The sequence below is a fragment of the Lampetra fluviatilis genome, chromosome 50 (genome assembly GCF_964198595.1).
Source record: "Lampetra fluviatilis chromosome 50, kcLamFluv1.1, whole genome shotgun sequence".
In the NCBI taxonomy this organism is placed as follows: domain Eukaryota; kingdom Metazoa; phylum Chordata; class Hyperoartia; order Petromyzontiformes; family Petromyzontidae; genus Lampetra; species Lampetra fluviatilis.
Window position 1 is genome coordinate 542,838 of NC_136324.1, and position 24,466 is coordinate 567,303.

General features: G+C 42.3%; 1 protein-coding gene across 1 annotated transcript in view; it reads right to left on the reverse strand.

The window, feature by feature from the left end:
• The window catches only part of SPAG17 (sperm associated antigen 17), a 44,137-nt gene extending 21,026 nt beyond the window's left edge, over positions 1–23,111 (reverse strand). Inside the window, exons 1-24 of the mRNA XM_078878171.1 lie at positions 22,945–23,111; positions 18,845–18,985; positions 18,328–18,387; positions 17,674–17,805; positions 16,397–16,586; positions 15,601–15,747; positions 14,492–14,658; positions 14,213–14,344; positions 13,559–13,631; positions 13,227–13,336; positions 12,564–12,701; positions 12,034–12,144; positions 11,155–11,308; positions 10,605–10,829; positions 9,456–9,508; positions 8,746–8,838; positions 6,617–6,771; positions 5,815–5,993; positions 5,397–5,494; positions 3,543–3,863; positions 2,028–2,139; positions 1,440–1,607; positions 847–954; positions 528–751 (exon numbers count right to left, since the gene is read on the reverse strand). Coding sequence (XP_078734297.1) covers positions 528–751; positions 847–954; positions 1,440–1,607; positions 2,028–2,139; positions 3,543–3,863; positions 5,397–5,494; positions 5,815–5,993; positions 6,617–6,771; positions 8,746–8,838; positions 9,456–9,508; positions 10,605–10,829; positions 11,155–11,308; positions 12,034–12,144; positions 12,564–12,701; positions 13,227–13,336; positions 13,559–13,631; positions 14,213–14,344; positions 14,492–14,658; positions 15,601–15,747; positions 16,397–16,586; positions 17,674–17,805; positions 18,328–18,387; positions 18,845–18,985; positions 22,945–23,043 — 3,390 coding nt within the window. The 5' untranslated portion in view covers positions 23,044–23,111. The remainder of the gene's footprint in view (positions 1–527; positions 752–846; positions 955–1,439; positions 1,608–2,027; positions 2,140–3,542; positions 3,864–5,396; positions 5,495–5,814; positions 5,994–6,616; positions 6,772–8,745; positions 8,839–9,455; positions 9,509–10,604; positions 10,830–11,154; positions 11,309–12,033; positions 12,145–12,563; positions 12,702–13,226; positions 13,337–13,558; positions 13,632–14,212; positions 14,345–14,491; positions 14,659–15,600; positions 15,748–16,396; positions 16,587–17,673; positions 17,806–18,327; positions 18,388–18,844; positions 18,986–22,944) is intronic.
• Between the last annotated feature and the right edge of the window lie 1,355 nt (positions 23,112–24,466).

Here is a 24,466-nt window from a genome sequence, read left to right on the forward strand (position 1 = left end):
TGAAGAGTGAAATACATGTTGAAGGACACCAAAGTACAGAAAGAACAACCATATATATGAAGGAGTAAGATGTAAAGCTCTGTAAGGAAACAATTCAAACTCTCTTGCCATCTCCTAGCCTCCACCTCGCTACCACTTAGCCCAAGACTACAGCATCAGGTATGTCTCGGCAGCTTCCCATCCGAGTAATAACCAGGCTTTTACCTGCTTAGCTTCCAAGATCTGGCATTATTGGTTGCATTCAGTTTGATTTTGGTACCACTGAGTGGTTTAGAAACCACAAAATGTTGCGTTAATTGGCCATTTTTAGGAAGGTTTGATATTTTGTACTTGCCCACTAAGCAGCAGGGTCAGTTTGAACAAAAGCATCACGTTACACCATGCAATGTTAACAGCTATGCCACCCGGCAACAGCCGCCCCCCCCCCCCCCTTTGAATTGAGACATAAACAAGTTTGCTGCAATTGTGTGTCTATGACTATGGTGCTGATTTATAGCAAGATTTATAATAATATTTACAGTAAGAACCTTGTCCACCACAGCTGGCGTCTCGCAAGGCTGTGGCGGAGCTGGGGAGGATGCCGTCCGCTTGCGACCAGCCCTGGCTGACTTGGGCGACTTGGGCGACTTGGGCGACTTGCTGCGTTTGTCCACACCAGCCAGAGGGGACGTAGGATTGGCACTGGGAAGTGGAGTTGGAGCCATTGCCGAAGGGATGCTCAGAGCAGCTACCAAACCGGGGTCTTCTTTGGCTGAGTTAAATGAGGCAACAACAAATATTATTGCACACAAACTGTTCAGCAGATTTGGTTAAAATATTCACAACCCATTCAGGTACCTCACTTACTTGCTTGGCTCTTTCCACCAGGGCCATGGCTGCTAAAAGACAGGGTAATTCCGTCCGAAAAAGTGGCAGTGAAGGAGCCAAAACTCCCTTCGCATCCATGTGGAAACCCTGTGAACGCAGATGCAAATTTATTGTCAGACAGAAACTATAGATATTTATGGATGTTGAACTTTTTCCGCACTGTACGTAGCCAACCGTGTTAATCGGAGGTGCGGGGGAAAGACAACAAACTAAACACAAAAAGCCGTTCTAAAGAAATTCCTTTTCAATCTAGATTTAAAAGTGCATCGCTCCAGTGACTTCCTGAAATCGGAAGGAAGAGCGTTCGAGATGGCCGCAGAAGCGCATTTGAATGTGCGCGATACGGTGACCATCTTTGTTTGATGGCGAGCCAAAAGCCGCTGCGAGGATGACTGGAGTTCGTGTGGTGGTTTATGCTCCTTGACAAGATCAGCAAGTTATTGTGATTCATATCTTTATTTAAAGATAACTTCAGCACAAATTACTCTCATTGCACATTATAAATCTTAAGTGCCTTAAGATTACAACTATTTAATTGTAAGTGTTGCAATGAATATGTAAATATCATAAACCTTTTTTCTCCAGGTTCTGGTGTTTGCTGTTGCAAGGCCCTCCTGTGACCACCTCCGGTGTTACCCTGCAAGCCTCCTTGTGGCCATCAGCTACCAGCACTGCGTTTAGCCGGTGAACCAGAAAGCGGTGGCCGTCCTTCTGCACACAGACACGCACGCTTGTGCAGCCTGCATACACACGAAGTTCACCAGAGTTCATAGCGCTTGCACGGCAAGCAATGATAAATAGACGGCATGCTGTGACTAAGCCGGCTTAAGCACAACCGGATAAATTAACGACACGAAAGATGGGAAGAGGGAAGATGGTCATTGAACTAATGAGGACAAAACATGTCATGCTTATTGTGAAAGAATACAAGTCGGAATGAACCCAAATCGGATTACTTATAAGAAGAGTTTACGTTTTGGAATAAACACCCGGTAGGAATTCAAAATGGAATTCCGAGTAGACCAGTTAAATGCCTCTCCTAGAGGCATGAAACTGAATACACATTCAATACCTCGCTTCCATTGTAATTGGTAGTCGGTAACTGATTATGTTTTTTAAGTAACCTTCTTGCATCGCACACCAGTGTGCTGTGCACACACCTCGTATGAACTGCATGGTCTCCACACGAATGATGCCTCCATCACTTGGGTAAAGGCTGATTGTTTTGCCATAAACCTGAACCAATTTTCCATCCATGTCATAGCCCAGCAACTGATAAAAGAAAAACATAAAAAATGTGTCAAATCAATGAAGTCAGGCACAGAATAGTGAGCTTATGCGCTGCAGGTGTTGTATATTATGCTGCTAGGATGCACGTGATTTAGTGACTGTGGAAGAAGAACAGTAAACAATGACATCAAATGCAATGTCTCCTTTCTTTTATTTTGTGTCGCTACATCATGTGCCTATAGTACTAACGTGTATTAATACAGAGTAGTTTAATATAACCAAATAGCTTGATTTACCAGTGTGGTTTGTATAAATAGATAAATAAAAACAATACACAACTCATCTTAAAATGCATTTATCCACTTACATTTATACAACTTTTAGTTAATTCAGCAAATGGGTTTTATAATTTATTTTATTATTTTGCCGTTTCTTAGTTTCCCGAGTTATTAATTAATATGCCGTGTGTCTGCTTTGCCTTGTACAGTGCTTTGAAATCCTCAATAAAAGCATTTTATAAATGGAATTATATGTTTATAAATTTCTTTTGTATATATTAATTTATTTGTAAGTCTAGAATCGTCCGATTATACTGTGGCAAATATTAATGTAAATCTTCTAATACGATGTTTTGCCTCGTATTTTCCATTAGTGGACATAAATCTAATATTCTTATTGGTTATACACTACTAATCACAAGAATATGTAATGTGTTCATTTAATGAAATGTATAATTTCACCATTCATTCTCTAACAGAAATATGCCACTGGTGGTGCAAGCCTATAATCTTGCACTTTGGATATAAGAGGCGGTGGATCACACCAAGTGTCAAACTCTAAAAGCCACTGGGATGTGAGGTGTCCAGAAGGCAAAAGGATTCATGACCCTATCTATGACCTTGAAGTATTGTCCCCTTAAATGCATAAAATGTCTCTATGTAATCCAGTTTCCTCCCACATGCCTAATGTTAATCAATCAAATTGGCCAAGCACACTTTTGCTAAAATAATGAAAGACTCAGTAAGGCTTCCATGGCCAAATAGCCCCCACACCCTCACGATGTATGGAGCCCTTGTCCAGCAGCAGATACATGTACTGTATATAATATGTATAACATGTCCGGGTATATCTTACCATTTCATACTTAAGGATACATCAGTGCTAAATTTGTACACATGTAAGATGCTATATATTGAACACAAACAGCTGTCTCATCCTTCTCAATTAACAGTCACTAAATATGGAAAGGAAATACAAAAATATTTCTACATGGATCAATATGTTCACACATGCCATATACTATAGGTATCTTTCATTGACAATACATCCTTCCGTGTGAATAATTGTATTTGTTTAACTGCATTAACCTTCATGGCATATGCTGAACCTTTTGAAGACTTCCCATCAACCAAAGCGACTGCTCCGTTTCCGCTCATGGCACGTACCGGGTAGCGCTGCCGAGGAGCGGCAGGTGGCGTCCCGGGGCGTGGGGTCCCAGCAGGTGGCGTCCGGGGGGTCTCGGCGGGTGGCGCCGCCTCCTTCTTCGCCGCCTCCTTCTGCCGGGGGGAGCGCTTGGAGGCGGAACGCGGCGGAGAAGATGCCGCCGACTTGCTCCTCGCCGAGCTGCGCCGTCCGCCGGGCGACTTGTCGTCCTTGCGCGCCTTGCCGGGCGACTTGTCCCTTTTACCGCCGCCTTTCTTGGCCGTCCTCACCCTCTCCGTCTCCTCGGCATCTTGACGAGCCCTCTCGCGCTCCTCCTTCCACGCCTATGCGTTTGTGAGGTCCAGGAATCGGTTGAACCACTCAGTATTTCAAACGTACGAACCCTTCCCCCCCACACAGGTTCGAGGGCCGAATGAACGCAGGGACTAAAGTCCTTGATCCAGGTCAGAATCAGAATCTTTATTTATTCTCCGATTAGCATGGTTGGCTACGTACGGTCCGAAAGAAGTTCAACATACATATAAGATAAGATACATACAAGATAAGATTCATACAAAATAAGATAAATACAAAATAAGATAAATACAAAATAAGATACATACCTGGGTTTTTGAGGGGCCTCAAAAAAATATATACTGCTTTATAATGGTTATAATGCAATTTGTACGGCACATTTAAAAACTAGAAGTGAAATAACCAAGGTAATAACAATGGAGTGTTGGGCATCAGGTATGGGTGGTGTGAAGGGAAGGAATTGAATATATAAAGAAGAACCCCCAAAAATGAACATCCCCAGGCGCCTACTCAATGTAATCCAGCCTTAGTAGACCCAAATGGTTGGCACTTGCCAATTATCTTTTTTTTGTTAAAAAATATATAGTTTATTATCTTAGCATGTGATCAAATACATATGAAGTTATTTTATTTCAGCCACATATTCTCAATTGTGGAGGAGAGGTGGTGCGGTAGTTGGTGCACTATGCTGTGAACCCGGTCACACAACTTTGATTCCCCGCCACAGACAATATCAGTGGGTGAGTGATGTCTGACGAGTCCTGGTCCCTCTTTCATCAACCCACACTGACAAGCATGGTGAAGCATGGTCACACAACCCGGGCGGGCCTTCATACAGGAGTGGATTGACCAATCGCACCTCCAATCAGCATGGTTGGCTACATACCGTGCGAAAGAAGTTCAACGTACATACATACAATAGGGTATGAATTATACTGGTAGGAACGAAGTGAACCAGCCTACAATAGATTATATCGTCCGTCCGTCCGTCCGATGTCCGATTAGGTGTAGCAACATCGCCCCCTACTGCAAACACTTGGCAGGACCCTACAAAAACCTTTAGACTCAGTGACACTTTCCTGGCTAAACAAGTGTAACATTCCCTTATAATTCCCTGAGATAGCTTTTAATTAAAAAACCTTTAGACTCAGTGATGCTTTCCTGGCTAAACAAGTGTAACATTCCCTTATAATTCCCTGAGATAGCTTTTAATTAAAACATTTAAATTAAAAATTAACTCACAGCGGCCTAAAGCCTACAGCTAGGCCTAAAGCCTAGAACTAGGCCTCAAACTCTCCCTTCGTATCGTCCGATTAGGTGTAGCAACATCGCCCCCTACTGCAAACACTTGGCAGGACCCTACAAAAACCTTTACACTCAGTGAGGCTTTCCTGGCTAAACAAGTGTAATAATACATTATGTTTATATTCTTTGGTTATTCGTTCCTACCAGCCCACCCCGCAGGGACCTGTTTATTATTCTCAAGTGATATACCAGTGTCACCCTCATTTCACTGCTGTGCACTAAAAAAAAAAATGTTCATCGGAGTGTGCACACAGTACCTTTAAGGAGCCCTCGCGAACAAAGGAGCTGCTGTATTTGGGAGGGGGTGGAGGCTCCTCTGCTTTATCACCCTTCACGGCTGCACTGCCTTTTCTGCCTGATAAGAACATACACAGATCACGTAGATAGAAGACTACTTAATGGGTGGAGCAGTTCAATTCCCACCCACAGCAAAAATCAGTGGTGATATCTAAACTGATCCTGGGTACCCCAACTTGCAATGACCACCGTGGTAAAGTATGGCACAACAACCCCCAAAACAAAAACTTTGCATGAGGCAGACTTCATCCTTCATCCAGCAGTGGATTGACAAGGGGTTGAAAATAATTCATATTTACTGTCTCATGGAGACATTTTTCAGGTCACTGATCCTGCATAAAAGCGGTGCCGTGTTGTCTCAGCCTCTGATGCACTCACTTCGAGCTGGAGACCTCTCCTTTGACTTCTTCCTTCCGCTGCCAGGTTTGGACTTATCGGTGGGAGTGGCAGGAACTGGGAGGCTCATGGCATTCGCCTTCGGAGCAATGGGTCCCATTGTGTTCTCCTGGCCCCGTAGCCAGTCCGTGAGTAATTCAGCAACGTGCTCCAGGTAGTCCCTGTTAGTGGTGAGTGAGCGTCAATGGAAATTAATAGTCGACAGTGTGACTGTATTCACCAAACTAAAACCGTGAACCACATCATTTTTTCCACAGCATTCAGATAGTTATCAAGCTACTGTTGTAGCCATCCCCACTGGCTCACCAATATATTCATCTGCAATGAACATTATAAGGCGTTGATCAATTCCTGACTATACTAAGAAGCGTAAGAGCTATATGGCACCAATTAATTAGCAATGCACCTGTGATCGTGCTTAAAATACAATGTCTCCTATTAGAATCAATACCGAGTGAAGGTCCACTTAGAACAAATCGCTATATTAATTTTGATAACAGCTCCGATGAGTGCATCAGCACGTTGCTGTTAGCAGTCGATATACACGTGTTTATTATTTTATTGTAGAAGCTAACACGCGTGTAAACGTAATAATATTGACTGAGAGTTTCATTTAAATGTGGCCCAAGTCTGTTTGCAGGCAAAACGGATTGTATAAATGATACACTACAGCCATTATTCAACAAATGAGACGATATATTCATTAATATACATTGTATGTGAATATATCACTGAATTTTGGAATAGATGAATGGTTAGGTTGACACAGATGGTTGATAATCACCTAAAGCTGACGTTGGTGTGGAGAGCAATGTCCCAGTACTCCAGGCTCTGCAATTCCTCAGACATTGGATTGTGGAAGAACAGAAGCAGAGATCCATCCAGATGCAAGCGGTAGGTATCCACGCAGATGTACCTCTCACTTGCCTCCACCAACGCCTATGGACACACACATGCAAAGATGATAGGAAGTTTAATTTAGAGGGTGCTTATATGCCTCACCAACACATCTCAACCATTGGAATACCCTGCTGTAGTGTATCGAAGGGAACCCCAGTGGCAACCATCCCTACGCAGCACGTGTATGCAATACTGGACTGCAAATGGGCATTCATCTGCCAGCAGGGGGCCATGCTACTATTTGGTTTTCACAATCAAATACGGTATTCCCTCGTTATTCGTAAGGGATACGTTCCGGAGATACTTATGAATAGAACATTTCGTGGATAATGATATTGGCCTATGAAAACCTATCTTTTTAATGAATTACGTATGTATGTTGAACTTCTTTCGCACCGTATGTAGTCAACCTTGCTATTATTATGAAAATGACATCTCTCATCACTTTAGCTCATCACTTTTTCTCTCGATGCAGTCTTGTAGAGTTCCAGATGCGATTCAAGGATACCCAAAATCGCGGAAAGCAATAACGTGGAATACTGTAGAAAGCAAGTACATCTGTGAGTCATTTTAAATGATCCAGGCACAGATAGCCAGGTTTTTTTTTTTATAACGTCACAGGATCTTTAACGCCCACTGTAGCAGATGGCTCCTGTTTACGGTTAATAGACCTGCAGTATTAATTAGGATGGCCGCTGGGCTTCAACCACAAACCTCTACATCGAGTGGCAAACACTCAACCACTTGGCCATGTCGCCGCCCCAAACATCACAAACACTCAGTGTCAAAATGTAAACACGCCGGCAAACACCACAGAGCGCCTGCCTCTACGTCACTCTTCTACAAACTCATATACACAGTATATGTTACCTACAAATACATAATAAGTTACGGCTGTTTGTCAATCTATGCTGGATGAAGACTTCCCAATGCCATGTCATTTTCCAATCATCCTCGCAGTGGCTTTTGGCTGGGCATCGAACAAAGATGGTCACTGCTTGGCGCGCTTTCAAATGTGCTTCTGCGGCCGTCTGGAACGCTCTTCCTTCCAATATTAGGAAGCCACTGGAACTGTGCACTCTTAAATCGAGATTGAAAACTAATTTCTTTAGAGCTGCTTTTTGTGTTTAGTTTGTTGTCCTTCCCCCACACCTCCAATTAGCATGGTTGGCTACGTACGGTGCGAAAGAGGTTCAATGTACATGCATAAAGTGATAGGGGTTTGTTTGACCAAGCTTCACCACACTACTCTTAGTTGTGGCCACGAATTGAAACCACTTGATAGGTTCATCGTATGCGAATCATCACACACTGATCTATCCATCTATTATACTAGCAATTGAAAATGCAATCATTGTTTTGTATAGTTCAATTATAAATATAGCACTTTCCAAAGGACATTGAATGACCTTTCTGAACAAAATTGTGCTAAATGTGAAAACTTTTTCATGGTGTTTATTCAGATTTTATTCCTTCCTTCCACTGCTCAACTGTAGAATTCCCTCCCATCATTTATTTTTCCACAATAAATTAACTATACTGTATCAATTACACCTTCAATACTGCTGTTTGCTGCAAACCTCTGCGTCTGTGCTCAGCAAGCATCATTTGTATTATTATAACTGACTGTACCATATACAAAATAGACAAAGCTTGGTAACTTGCACTGCTATACGCAGCATGACTCGCAACCTCATCTGTGTAACAAGGACCAGGACTGTCACTGCTAGACATTGTTTCTCTGTTGCAGTCTCCGCTGTCAGGAACACCATCCCGCTGCTGCACATTCACAGTAGCGTTCAACTTACATCTCCTTCTAAGAGCCACTTAAAGACTTACCATTACCGCCTGTCTTTCAAGTGACACTGAGCTGGGCTCCATACCTCAATGTCTCTATCATTTATATCCGTGAAATATTGTGCGCATTATAAATTGCATTATTCTTATTATTGTAATGGTACATAAAGTCTGGTACCTGAAATCAGTGTTTATAGCATTACTACAAATATTCACCTGTATTAGTACATCAGGTTCGTAGCGCTCCGTGTAGTTCCAATCATCCAGACACCGCAACTGTGTCTCTTGAAGCTTCTCAATCTCCACATTCTGTGAGATAAAAATATATATGAATATATCCACTAAGCCACTGGATTCAACTTTACATTTCAACTCCGACAGAATAATCTACACACTTGTCATTTACTTCACTTCCACAGTGATTTAATTATCATGAAACAGGGTTACGGTTTGATGCAAGAATAAATCGGTGCAATATTGTTCAGTCCACTCCATTCATTTGCATATAATTTCCAAAATATGGACACGATTTTACTTTACTGTATTGCAAGAGCGAAAATCAATGGTAATAAAATTAACAAATGCACATGCCCATTAAACGGTTTTGATTTGAGTAATTTCATCGCCAACTCTGGCACAAAACAAGATTGAAACATTGTTTATCCAATTACATTATCATTATTCACCACAATACATGTAAGAGTTTGTTTTATCGGATAGTAGATAAGATCTATATATTGCATTTTAATGGGGTCTACGACCAGCTCAGACTGGTGCTACAGTGGTATAATTAAACCCAATGGGGCTACAAGTGTTTCCCTGATGGCTTGAACGTGCTACTCTCACAAGTGCTCGTGTAACTTGCAAACATGGGATGCTTGTGCACAACTTAATCGTAAATCATATTATTGCAGCCAGTGGCTTACCAAGTCGTCCTCTTTGTGTGTCTCTTGATCATCTACATGCGAGGCTGAAACATCTGTTATGGACGCAAGAAAACATAATATGTTTTGTTCATTGTGACCGTGAAGACACAGTGAAAGGATAGCCATTTGTTAAGCAATTCTCTGCTATTTTAGCAAAACGTGGGGCATTATTTCCATGCATGCAGCCATGCTCATGCGGTAGTCCTGAGTTCAATAGATAAATAAGTGATAATGCTGGGCCTACATAACATAATACTGAATCAGCAATGGCTGCAAGACAAACCAGCAGTGAAGAGTACAAACTAAAATAACATTTACAAGGGCCACACACGTAATCATACTCTCTGGCTCTGGCTCCGGTGCCCACAGCCCAGATTCACACTCCACTCCTTTCTCTCACGCATGTTTTCTTGTTATTTCTGCATTTTATGTCCTTCTGTGTTATTGATTATTGAACGGGGATGATTTTTTTCCATTTGTACTTCATAAATCATTGCCTTGAATATGTGGCCATATTATATAAATACAATGAAAATGTAAGAAAATAAATGATTGTAAGAACTTCTATTTGGCAGAATATGATTTCCTTTTAAAGCACATGTGAATCAACCTACTTGTGTCATTGGTTGTGTGCCCACTTAAACAAGCCCCAATATTTACACTCAGTAACTTACTGTTTAAATAAAAAAATTTATACAGCTAAGGTTTCTTTTAGCTAACATGAGGGGAGATATTTTTACTCAGAGACTATATTTTTCTGGGAGCAATAGTGCATTCTTGTAGATTTTATATACAAGAGGGATCCACTTGCAGGAGAACAAGAGCTTTAGATGATAACACATCAAGAATGGTCGTGACATTTTGTACAATATCAGCCTTCTTCCCCCATATGTATTGGTTTTTTCTGCACACGCTAGTTTTTCCTACACAAATACGATTAACTATTTATATTTAACCAGGTAAGCTCAATGAAGTGGCTTACACAATGGAAGCATCCCTGAGTAAATTATAATTCGTATTTTTATAAGAGGCCACTAACAAGCAATCAATTATTTTATTCCCAGGCCTTAATCAGAGATGACCATAACACAATCATATTCCTAATTCCCACTTCCCTGTGGGTTCAATTCCATGCACCCTTTCAATCACCTGCGTTTCCATCGCTTGAAGATCCATGCACATCTTTTACCCTATTTTGTCGCTGGACATTCTTGGCAAAATCCAAGGGGTTGTCCCATGCTAGGGACACATTGTCTGCTTGGTGGACCACGGTAAGCTCCCCCGCCTCATCCACGGACGACAGTTCAAGGTTCTCAAAGACAAACTGGCGCACTGCGTGCTGCGTGGATGCCTGTTCGACTTGACCTGCACAGCCTGAAAACGCACAGACGTAGACACTCGTTTACGCACTAGCAATATTATTTTTCATGCATGTCAGAGGTTGCATGCGTGCCAGTATTTGTGCAAATATTTTGCTGACGAGTAATAACATATTTAAAAAACTATTATGGAAATAAAAACAACTTCATGAAATTAGTTTGATTTTTTGTGATTTTATTTGTATTTTTGTACAATAATTTGGAATTCGTACTTAAAATTTCCAAACTTGCGAGCTAATATTTTCATGCTGCGATATAAATAATGTCATTGGTAGTTTACCATGCGGAAAATGTACAAACAACTGTGGCATAATTCAGACCGTGTGAACTGGAGCAGTACTGCAGCAACTCCTGGGCCTGAACCCTGGTTGCGTTGTCCACTTTATGGAGGCCGGGATCAAGGAGTATTCCACACACGGGGAGGCGCCTCAACATGTCCTTTTCAATTTGAGCCACATCTAACCCATCTGCAGCCTGCAGGCACACACATAAACACACATTGCACTGCATAGCTATTCAATGGCCAGATTTCAGCATGTATCGGGCATGGAGCTGAGCTCACTGGATTGGCGGTGTTGGTCAATGCCCTGCCAAACATGGAGCAATTAAAATAATTTCCTACACACGCTGTTATGAGATAATTGTTGCATTATAGTCAAAACAATATTTTTAATTCTCAGATCCAGAATTTAACCATATTAAGTGAAAAATAAATAATTGTATACGACGGCTTTTTTACACAGCCATTGGTACCCAGGCTCAGACCAATAACTCGCCACACTTAAAAATACAATTTAACCACAGGTGATTTCCCACTTTCAAACCCAAAATCCCAACAATACTGGCTCATTGCTCCAACCCCTGAGCCTCCTAAGCACCACAAAATATGAATACAAGAATTGAACAGTGACCCTAAATTGTTACAGGTCAGTGAATCACTGGGGGAGTGGATCATTACATATTTAATCATTCCAAAACACTTGTCGCTGTGCTCAAGTCATGATTAAGATTGTGAAGTCTACTAATTATGATGCATATACAATATGCATGTTATCTAATTTACACATTAATGAAACACAATATAAACATTATATTTATGGACATGTATGTGGTATGAAGGCTGCAGTTTAGGTTGCTAATGACTGAATTTGTGTGTATAATATTAAACCATGTTTTAATGGCACATGAAATGTAAATACCTGAAGGTGATGAGTGCGGCTCATGATTTCATCGTTGAAACTAAGAATCTTTGGTTTGATGTGCTCCTGGCCCAGACTGCGAAGTGATGTCCCAAACAAGGCAGCCAGTGACTGTAAACACCACAAGCATGTTTAAAAAACAACACATGTGCTTCTTTTGCAAAATAACTCAATAGCTTTTCCCTTGATTTGAAAGATATGCAGACCATCACTTGCTACTTATTTTGGCCATGGCCAGGTCGCTGAGTTCAAAGAACGTCACCACCGTTACCACCCACCTACCTGACTTGGTACTAAGAAACAATTCACTACATCTAAACAATCCTTCAGCACACTTGTATCTTGTAATGCTGCATAATGCATTGCTGACACAGAGACATACAACTGTTAATCATAGCAGATGAAAATGTTACTCCTGTATAATTGTGTGTAACTTAATACTGGTGTAATGTACACAACATGTAACTCTTTGCACGTGTTTTTTGTCAATGGTGGTAAGGGTAGGAAGTTTGGTAAAACAGGGTCCTGACCTCATTATCATCTGGGGACAAGGGGAAACGGTTGACAGCTGCTGATAGCGATTTTGCCAAATCGGGATTTAATCCATCAGCACGTGGAGGGTCTCTCAGCTGGCTCGGTGGGGGGCGACCTTCCTCTGTTGCCACCACCTGTCATCAAACATCAGCATCATCATCACCTCAATTACTAACATCATCATCATCACGCCAGAGCAAATAATAGAACATAGCTATTACCACTGTTAATATTTGCAATATAGTCAGCATCATCAATTAATATAATTACATTAATCATATACAGCCCTGTCTCTATCTACTACTGAATGAAGGCTTCCCTGTGCTGTGACGGTCATAGGGCTGCATGACCAAACTTCATCATGCTGGGCAATGTGGGGTAGTGAATGCGTGCATGGATGCCCAGGACTGGTTCAAACATCACTCGCCACTCACGTGAATGATTGTTGGGAATAAAACCCAAGTCGTTGGAGTCAGAGCACGGTGCGCAAACTACAACGTCATCAGCATTGAATAATTATCAATGTTATAAACATAATCAGGGTACTGTACAAACAACAAGAGAACAAAGCATTACCGTGTTTTATATTAGAGTCTGAAGCACAAGCACACGTGTATATCTTACTTGCTGGCCTGTACACGAGCTACAGCAGATTATACCTGTTCCAGAATGCAATGGATCATCAGAGGCACCGACACACACTCCGGCGGGATTGAATCCAGCAGGTCCCGATAAAATCTCATGTCCACCGCAGAAGGATCCTCCATTACTTTGAAGCAAAATATGCATTCACAAAAAAAGAAACAAGCACGGCAAATGCAATGAAGATGCTGACAGTCAAACAAATTAACTACCAAGTGCTACCAAGCTAAGTTGATTAACCAGGTGTTTTTGCTGCCCATTATTGAGATTCAAACTATGTGCAATGGTCAACTTTTTTTTACTGATATGAAAAAATAATCATAGAGCGGAGTTTTGAAAACATTGTCACCTGGAGGAGGTAGGTCTGTGGTTTCTGACGGCTGCCCCTTTCTCTTGCCATTTGCTGACATTCCATTTCGTACCTGGTGAATACATGCGTCGTTAGTTTTAAAATTATCATCTAAGTTTATAGACGAAACAATCTCTCGTTTGATGCCCCTTGATGAGCAGAAAACAAAGTGATCAATCACAAAATACAAAAATAGTCTTCTTTATTTTCACAAAGCAAACTGATGTGAGAAACGATATATGTGGATATCGAAATGATGAAGCCATTTAACAGCCTCTGGAGTGGGTTCGTGGATGCCTGTGATTTTGTTATTTAAAAAAAATCTTTCATGATATTCTACAGAACCTAACATAAGTATGGTGGTATTGTAATTCCATGTCTGCAACGAAACAGGTTGTCTTAAACCTTAGAATTTGTCATGAATATTCTGTAAATAAATTAGGTTTTCTAAGTAGTCACTCCACTGTGAGTACTGAAGTCTACCCATAAGTCCACAACTGGAGCAATTGACATCAGGCTGTAGGGCTGTAAAGTGAACACTGAGTTAAATGGACTAAGTTATGCATATCTGTAGAGATAGAGTACCAAGCATCCTTAAGTATGACATTTGCATTTGACCTCAGAGGCTTGCGTGGCTTCATTTTCAGTTCTCACCAGTGACTGCCCTACGGTGGGAATCTGCAGAAGCTCCATGCTGTTGAGGTAGTGGCGATAGTGCTGTCGCCAGTCCAGAAGGTCATACATCAGGCATGCCATGTCCTCAAACAGGGCGGCACCAAACTCTGCCTGCAAGTGAACAGACATCCATACGCACACATGCCTATATATAGAAAATATCAAAAAGACCCCCCATATAAAGACTGTTGGTGAAAGTTGCGTGCTGTTAGGTGTGAAGATATTCGTGGCACCAACCGCACTAGCATGCCAGCTTACCATGGTGTTTTGGTCAGCAGGATCCTCTGGGAGCAGTGAGTCGTGGACCGTGTACTGCAGTCGTGCGACTGTATCCAGGCTGTAACCGTGGCCCACACCCTCCAACACAGGTGACAGACACCTCCAGAAGGCCTGCAGCTCCTCGACCCGACCGGCAAGCAGCTCCTCTATGGGGAACAATATATATTCACGGTTTATACTCAGTGAGGTCACAAACATAGTTACATTACAGTGGGAAATGCCAATCCCAGGCAATGTTTGACTTGTCAACTTATGTATCAGTGTGTTCACTGATTCGACAAAAGAACGTGTTTGCAATCAGAAACTGGTATTTTTTTTACGTAAGCTCCCTGCAATTTACTAAGACTACCGTAAACATTAATTAAAATTTTTATATTTGGCTATTTTAATGCAAAGCTAATGTGCCTACAGTGCCAGTGCATGCCCCTTTGTCATGCTGCCACAAATCTGATATCGACCTTCCTTCAAAAAAACTTTACTCAACTAATAACTCATTGATGTGTGTTACGTGTAGCACCAGGGAACTTCGAATTGAGTAGACTTATCATTGGACAGTACCAGATGTGTTAAGATCCAGTCTCTGTGAAGGAGGCTATGAAAGTATACACGATGTGGCTGGAAGCAGTTTCTCTCCAGCAACAATGGCAGGCGGAGGAGCAGTACTTGCACAACAAGCGCCGTTGTGGCAGCTACATCACAAGGAGCTGGCACACTGCAAAGTGCAGTTGGTTCAACTGCCAGCCACACTGCTCTATTAACCCATAGCATTTGGGTATGTGCTCTGTCCTTCTCCCCGTGAACCTTTACCACTCCACGTGTATGGCATTTTTGGGGATTGCAACATATTACAAATTGATGTCGAGACTTGATATCCATTCCGACTGCTTCAGGAGTGGGTGCGTGGATTTGTTTCAGATATCCGATGAATGATCTGATTGGGCGGTCATTCACGATCTGAGATGTCGCATCACAGTCACAAATTGGACTCTCGGCTATATCACCGCCACTGAGTGACAGATCACAGCTGTTTAACATTTCTGTTGCATGCGCTTGTGCTTAGTGGCATAGGAGCAGTCTTCCTTCCGCACCTGGCTTGTCCTCAGGGTATGTCTGCGACGACACACATATGACGGCCGACACTGTGACCCCCAGCTCCTTCAGCATCGGCAGCAGCTGTGGCTGGAGGAAGCCCATCAGGAACACATAGTGCTGTGGTCCATCATCTGGTTCATCATCTGAACAACACCGAAGATGGCCGAAAAGAATATATGTTACCAAGCATATGCTCTATTAAAAAAAGCATTACTATCAACTAAAGGGAGAACAGTGACACGGTGGTTAATGCACTGTGCAATAGACCTCGCAGTACAGATTTGATTGCCACCGATGGTGAACATCAGGGGTGAGTGATACCTAAAACCAGTCCTGGGAACTCCACCCCCCCACCAATTCACCAATCTCCACTGACCAGCATGGCGAAGTATGGTCAAACAACCTCAATGACCACATGGTATGGGGAACCCTTCATCCTAATAATGGGCTGTACATTTTGTTATTACCCACTGAGAGATTGGTAAGCATAAGCACATAGGGCTGGTTGTTATTTTAGTACATTTTGTAGAAAATGTTTGACATTTTACACACAATGACATACTCTTTCAAATTATGCAACAGTATCTTTATGATAAATTACACTTTGTTACATTCCCACAATTAAATGTCCAGGCAGCTATGGTAATATCAGCTGTTCACTCCATGCACACTTAGGAGCAGTACTCGCACACTTGCTCGTTATGAATCATAAGACAATCAAAAGGCTATACAGCGACAGTATTAAACATAACACAGCATCAAAGTTGATGATCTTTGATTCCTGAGACCCACCGATGAAACTCTTGACTTCTTCCTGCTCTCCACGCCGCGTGAGTTTGGTGTCCTTCTTGATTTGGGGTGGCTCCGGAAGCTTCTTGCCTTTGTTCCCCTTGGCGCTCTTCCCTCTATTTTTGACCGGGGATTTCACCGGCTCCTTACCACAATCTACCTCTGCCATTTCCTTGGCTTTGTCCTCAGCTGCCTGCAAAATCATAGAGATCATACAAAGACAAGCCACTTTACAGATTAAATTGTATGTTAGGCTGTAATCAAACTTTAATAATAAATGAATGAGGCAGGTTTTTTTATTTTCAAAAGGGGTCGATTTGAGGTTGAGACAGCTCACCTTGAATCTAGAGGTAACCTCTGCAGGAACTGAAAACTAGCATATTAAAATTGACAGTTTAACGATTCACATGATTTATCACGCCGCCTCTCCAAGGAGGAAAATATCATTGGCACCAGGCCTCCAGGAGACAGAGACGGGTATGGCTAAATTGCAGTTCACACTAAAAAGGTCACAGCTTATCATACACTTTTAAAGATCGTCGTTTTAGCATGTGACTTCCCACCAACCTTTGCTGACCATCTGCTTGGTGGACAGCCCCAAATATTTACTGCACTTAAACAAACCACAATATATCCCAATACTAAACAATGATCTAGCTTACTATATAGATCACTTTTATTGTGTTTTGCTGTTTGAAGAATTGTGGCGCGTACATTTACCCTACACCCTGAAAGGCAGGAGAATGTAAAGGTCCCAAGTGTGTAGTTAGGATGAGGGTGAGTCAGTCCGTCCACATGCACAATGCACATTCAGAACTTGTACGTTGCAACATGGAACATGGAAAAACAAAGCAGAGCTGTTCCATCTGGCTCACGTCAACCGTTGAGTGCATTATGTTTAAAATGTACACTCTTGAAAAAAGCAAAAAAATTGTGTACAGTAAAACCTTGGATTGCAGATAACTTGGTCTGCGAGTGCTTTGGAAGATGAGCAAAAATTTAAAATAAATATTAATTTGATAAACGAGCGAGGTCTTGCAATACGAGTAGTACGAATACGCTTTGTCTGCCGAGCGTCACATTTCCACAATTGGTATACGAGTGCTTTGATATATTAGTGATTTGGATTACAAACACGTTTCCGGAACGAATTATGCTCGCAATCCAAGGTTGTACTGTACATCTAAAGGGCTCTTTGTGTTAAATTCCAAGTACTCAACAATATAAATTCATTCTGATTTTGTGTTTTTGTCTGGCTTTTAATTTGGGGTTTCACAAACCTTCTTTTCGGCCTCACGCCACTGCTGGTCCTTTTGCTTGACTCCCAGCAGCATAAACTTGATGAGTTTGGCCAGCACAGGGAGCGAGATTGCCTGACCGGCATCCACCGCAGTTTTGGCTACCTCCAAAATCTGTGACAATGTTAAACAATATCACGCACACGCAACAGGTCCGTGCATCATGCTTGTGATTTAAGATAATTACCATCAGCATGGGGTTGCGGTAGTTGTGACAGCTTGTGCCTGGTGCGTCACGCCGCTCCTCAATCTGCCAAATTATTGTTTAGGTTTGCTTAATTGTTCGGTGCATATTGCGTGGTTGCTCTGTGCAGCATCTTAAGATGAGTTTGTATCTAGATGTTTGTTATTATCACGTTTTGATAAAAGCATGTTGGTCTGAGCTGCTGACAAGGTACAAACTAGAATTGTTATATTAGTCAACAAGCAAAATGCAATACAGTGCTGGTGCAAATGTGAAAGACAAATTAAATTATGCATTACGACAATGCCAGGCATAGAACACAATCGTAAAATTGTCTAACAAGAGCATGTGTATGCTATAAACTGGAGACCAGGTGGTGGTACACGAAGAATTGCTCTTCACACAGCACTGGAAAAATGATAAAGGGTCAATTTAAAATCTAGGTCACTCACCTCATAAAAAACGGGAAGGTCCTTGGGCCTCTTCCCTTTGGGGTTTCCGAGCTCATTAATCTGAATAATAATAATAAACGTTCCCCCAGTTGTGTGAGGCCACAATAACAGGGCACAAGCAATGAGTTACGCATTTCTCTTACAGAACAAAATGTTTTTCGGAGGATGGTGCGAATGTAAAAACTTCTAAAAATATGTGCATGTTTATTGCCTATAAATTGCATTTACCTTCATAACGTATTTCACACTGGGAAATACGATGTAATTTCAGATGATGTGCAGACATCATGCAATAACCATAATGTAATAAAATAGTAATATAAATACGTATATAATGGTCAATTATACCATGTTAATATCATGAAATAAAAGTTGCAGTATATCGGCACATACGCCTTTTGGATAAATCTTGCCTGACCACATTTCTTTAATCAAGCAAACACTGGACAGGTTGTCACTCTGTGACACATCAGCAAAGGGAGGCCCATTCGTCGATACAGCACAGAGAAAATTGTACCTGAGTCATCACGTCATCCCAGGTGATGGCGGTGAAGAGGCGGCGAAGGGGGACCCTGATCGCTTGCAGCATCGCTGGGATGTGAGCTTCATCCTCGACTCGCCCGCACACGACCATGGCGACACTCGCCTGCCAGCCATCCTGTATGACCAAATTCCCACCGAACCGCAGTGACCACACCTTCGCTGAAGACATTTACCTTCACGCAAATTTATAAAGGGAACCAAGGGAAAATTCCATCTATAAATATATTTTACTCCGGACCTCACTTTAGGTTGACGGAACTGCATGCCAATGATGTTGCCGCTGCACAAATGAAACTTTCCATGGTCCTCCCCTCCGACTCCCTATCCATTATATTTTACTGCCCCAGCAGCGTGTGGGACTCATTGGTGATGGACCCGGCCATCTGAGCATGCCTAGGTATTTGTTGGTGCTGCTTTGGCTGTTTCAGCTGTGAATGTGGCTTGTCGTTGGTGCTTAGCCCCCTGGTTGTTTCATGCAGGACTCTTTTTTTCTCCCATGTTTTCCGCGCTCATTGTACCAATCTCACCCCACCTCTAACCTCATGTAGTCTCCCATATTTGAAAAGTGCATTTAAATGTGGTTGCATTCAGACACTCTAAACATTGAATTGTCTTTACTGTTCATGAAACCAACGATAGACCTTTTCTTGCACATATACTTTAAAATGGTTCAGTATTATATATTTGCTAGAAGCAGGTAGCACTAGATTTTGCCCATTACACTCCTTGAAACTCCACAAGCAGCTAATTATTTTGTTGACTGATTACAGAGGTCATTTATTTTTTTCAGTTTAACAGAGCGCTTTATTAAAGACCTTCATGCTTAGTGTGCCCTATGAATGAAACCATTCTCCAGGCCATAATTTTTGGAAGCCCAAATAAAAAATAATTGGGATTATTTTTTGTAGTTGTAACTAATTCCAATATAGTTGTGCCAATTCTCAGTTTTAAAGCGCCTCAGGACTAGCAGTAGACAGCTAATATCAGTGGCTCACTCATGAAAACCTACATATACAGGATGTGATATGGTGCACTGTTGACATTCTCTTTACAGTAATTTGGTGATTCAATGCAACACAGTAAAATGTAATTTTCGTTGATATTAATTTAAAATGATTTATAATAGTAATCAATAATTTGTTAATTACTGATAGCTCAAACAGCCTCGCTGAACCCTGCTCAGGATATCTAGCCAAGACCCTAAATAACATTTTGTATGCGGATGGATTTTTGTGTGTGGGGAGAATTTTGCAAGTGGGAGTGCTCAGATATAATCCACATTTACAAGGACATAACATTCAAGCTATGCTACACAACGGTCATCAATGTCCTTCCAGTACTGCTTTATATAAACACTCGCCTTTTTCCCGTCCAAGGACGGGTGTATTGCAGTAAATCTGAAACTTGCAAGCGAAAAGCAGACCGCGATGTGATATATTCATTGCATCAATTCGCGTGCAATTAGTAAGGGCGCAGACCTATTTCATTTTAAGGTTATAATCCCTTGTTCATCATGCCGTCCTTTTTACTTCGATGTCTCAACAGCGTTACGGAGATCACGTGATGTGAGGATTCGGCCTTTGTAGTGAGGGTTGTAAGTTGACGCCGAGGAGGGGGGAGGAGGCGCCTCGGCCCCCCATGTGGAGTGACGTCACCCGCTAATTATTATTAATAGAGGGGGGGGGGTGCCAATTTGTAGGACGTCACCTTATAATGATTATTAATCAGGGGGGCTGTTTGATGTGGAGTGACGTCACCTGCTCATGATTATTAATGAGGGGGGAGGGTGCTCCATGTGGAGTGACGCTACCTGCTCATGATTATTAATGAGGGGGGGAGGGTCCATGTAGAGGACGTAACCTGTTCATGATTATTAATGAGGGGGGCTGGTCGATGTGGAGTGACGTCACGAGCGTTAAGGACATTCCTGGGTGATTATAGTGGGTACTGCCCGTCCAAGGACGGGTGTATATTGCAGTAAATCTGAAATATTCAATAGAAAAATTGTTCAGCTCATGATTATTAATGAGGGGGGGGTTGCCCCATGTGGAGTGACGTCACCTGCTAATGGTTATTGGGGAGGGGTGCGGCATGTGGAGTGCACTAACGTGCACTAACGTGCACTCCACATGCCGCACCAAAATTTACACTAACGCACCTTCTTGTGCGTGAGTGTAAATTTCCACGCGGGCATAAATATTAATGAAGATGGGGGGGGGGCTCTTTTGCAGTGACGTCACGCACAGATGTAGCACAGTGCTGCGTAGATTTATTTTGTACCGTCACTTTCTGTATAGAAACGTCATATTTGAAGCGACTTTGCTGAATAAATTATTTAATTCGGCTCGAACTTCCTCTGCGTTAGTGTAAAAATCCACCCTGCATTCACGAAAGCTTTAAATCGAAAAATAGCCACAGTGCTACAGCCAGGAATCTCAATGGGATTAATGTTGTGTAAGCCACCCCACGTCCAAGTGACTGGATTATAGACACCAGCCACTGCAAGCAAGGTGTAGACTCTGGGGGTTACCACGGCAAATGTTGTTGTTGAAGCAACCGCACCTTGCCACGACGTTCTTACATTTGCTCATGCCTAGCCCCTATCCCCTCCCTTTGATGCTGCTAATCCTGCATAATGCACGGGCATAATTGACTTTGAACCCCTCGCCAAACCTCCTACGCATTTCACAAGTAGTACTAATCGCATATCTGCATTTCCCATAAATATGCTAAATTCCTCTTGATATGCAAATTATTTTGTCAAGGCGCTCTTCCCCCTCCAACCCAGCTTAAATAGTCGCTCCAAGCCTGGGGTGTGTCATTCAGACTCTGTCTTCTCGACAGACCTGTTCTCCACCTGAGGACGGCTGCTTGCGTTGTGGCCGAAACGTCGTGAGAATTATTATGTTTTATTTTTATTATTTTATTATTTCCCTTCTACGTGATGACTTTACCGAAAGAATCAAGAAGATGAATCCCTGCAGTCACGAAAGCTTTAAATCGAAACATACATAGCAAATGTTGTGAAGGCGACACCGGAGCTCCGCGGACTGCTAACAGCCGTAATCCTCCACCACCACCAGACATTATGTATTCCCTGTCTCGCTAATCTGCCCTCCTCCATCCTGCAAACGTGTTCCACTATAAAACAATACAATTCTCACGAAGTTTCGACTGCAACACAAACAATCATCATCAGGTGTTTAATGATTGCTTACAATTCGTGAGAATTGTATTGTTTTATATTTATATTATTTTATTATTTCCCTTCTACGTGACTTTACCGAAAGAACCAAGAATATGAATCCCTGCAGTCACGAAAGCTTTAAATCAAAATACACACAAGCTATCAACGAAAGCATCGGTCTTACTACAAAGAGATACGTGCCCAAGCTGTGTGCCCAGGGCTGTCAATCACAAGGTTAAATACTAATTAATGAGAAGGGAAATAAAACTATTTCAATACAGCCATGCACTCCGTTAATACATCTTGTGGCTTTCCTGCATCAGCACGTCCTCATATGAGCTGGGAAATCAAGAGGATTAGCTCACAAGTAATTGTATTTGTGTTAGCTCGTGCACGTATAATGTCAATACATAAATAACAACCCTCCACCACCCGACAGAGCCCATCAAAAGCAAGTTGTCTTGCGGGAGAAGATGACAATCTATTTGTTTTACCATCAAAACAGGAGGATGGATGTTGATAAGCTCATGTCAAATGATGACTTGTTATACGACGTTTCGCAGGAGATGACCTAGCCGGCATCAGCAGGTGTTAACGACCATAATATTGGTTATGAGAGACCACATTTCCTGTACAACCAGAGGATTAACTTTTGATTTGTTTACATTTGTGACATTAACAGAGACCCCGCCAATGATGACTCTGGATTTTAAAGTTACGTCACATAGATAATGAACGAAACTTCTAACTCGCGTCGGACAGCCGCGGGACACATACCTTAGTTGAATGACTTAATTGTTTTAATCGAGTCTCTGTAAGAACTGTAATTGTATAAAGTAATTGTATAAATGTATAAAGTTGTTTTAAACGCAGAGCAAACGAGCTACCTCATCAAAGTGTGCCCCACACAGAGCGGCGTCCCACGACTTGACAGCGGGCGCCGCGGCGACGCTTTTGCTGCCGCTCTTACTCCGCTTTTTAGACATTATTGTTGTTGTTGTTGCTGTCGCGATTATGTTTAATAACTTTGTGTAACAGCAGCGCAGGTGAAGAAGGAACGCGCATGGGAATGTCCTCGTTGTTTCGACGTCGCCATGGAGACGGCCGACGGGAAGCCGCACGCAAACGACGCGTTTCGCGTTTGTAAAATAGTAATTAACTTTAATTCGACTACAAATACTCTGTTTTTGTTGGTAAAGTCACGTAGGTTAAAAAATAAAACAAATAAATTAAATCACGACGTTTCGACTACAAATTTTGTCTACGCACCTTTTATTACGAGAATTGATATCATTTGAGGGCGTTGTCTCTTACTCAAAAGCTACTGATGTGTAACTACAGTATTCATATGAAAATTTTAATTATCTAATTCTCATACTCTATTAGCTGCGGGGAAGGACCGTCGTCCGAAACGTCGCCTATTATATATTTCCTTATAAGGCGGTATCATCCACAAATATATAGAGGTTTCGGCTAACTTTACAGCTTAAACGAGCATTATCAAGTTTTACAATGAAATAAAACGGTATAAGTATTATATTCATATTATTGGTTCTTTCGGTTAAGTCACGTAGAAGGGAAACAATAAAATAATAAAAATATAAGCATTAAGAGCACTAAGTTGTTTTTGCCGTACTAGATATGCAGATATCGCCTTATACTGGTAGGAACCACCTGGTTCCACCAGCCCACAGGGGATTATTGTGTCCGTCCGTCGTGCATCCAAAAATGGGAGGGGTGGGGCTGGGACGAGAGGGGAGGGTGGGGAGGGGTGGGGGGTGGGAGGGGTGGGGCTGGGTCGGGGGTGGGAGGGGTGGGGCTAGATGGAGAGAAGAGGGTGGGGAGGGGCTGGGTGGGGAGGGTGGGGAGAGGCTGGGTGGGGAGGGGAGGATGGGGAGGGGCTGGGTGGGGAGGGTGGGGCTGGGTGGGGAGGGGAGGGGCTGTTCACCCCGTGGTGCCCTTATAAAACTCAACGTTTAACCTAATCACGCCGACTTGTGCCCGCCCTCACAGTCGGGCATATTTGCGGAATACACCACGCCGCCGTTGACCCTGGCCATTGACCGAGCAACCCAACGTTCCTACCAGCTCCCTCCGCAGGAATGTGTTAAAACGAAATAGATTCCTGGTTCCTGGAGAGGTCTATATTTTTAGACATATGAACATTTATTCTACCCAATAGCAGACAGATAATGGTTGATAGAAAATAATTTGATGTCATGGTTGCAGCAGATGACATTCTAGGGTACGAGGAACCTGAACACCTGAGTTGGATTTTTAGTCGCGGCTAGCATCAGTGGCACGTTATATTTTAGCCACCCGCTTCCCCCCACCAATCTGTATTGACCAGCGTGGTGAAGTATGGTCAAACAATCCCAACACTAATACTGATAAAACAGCAATATTGAT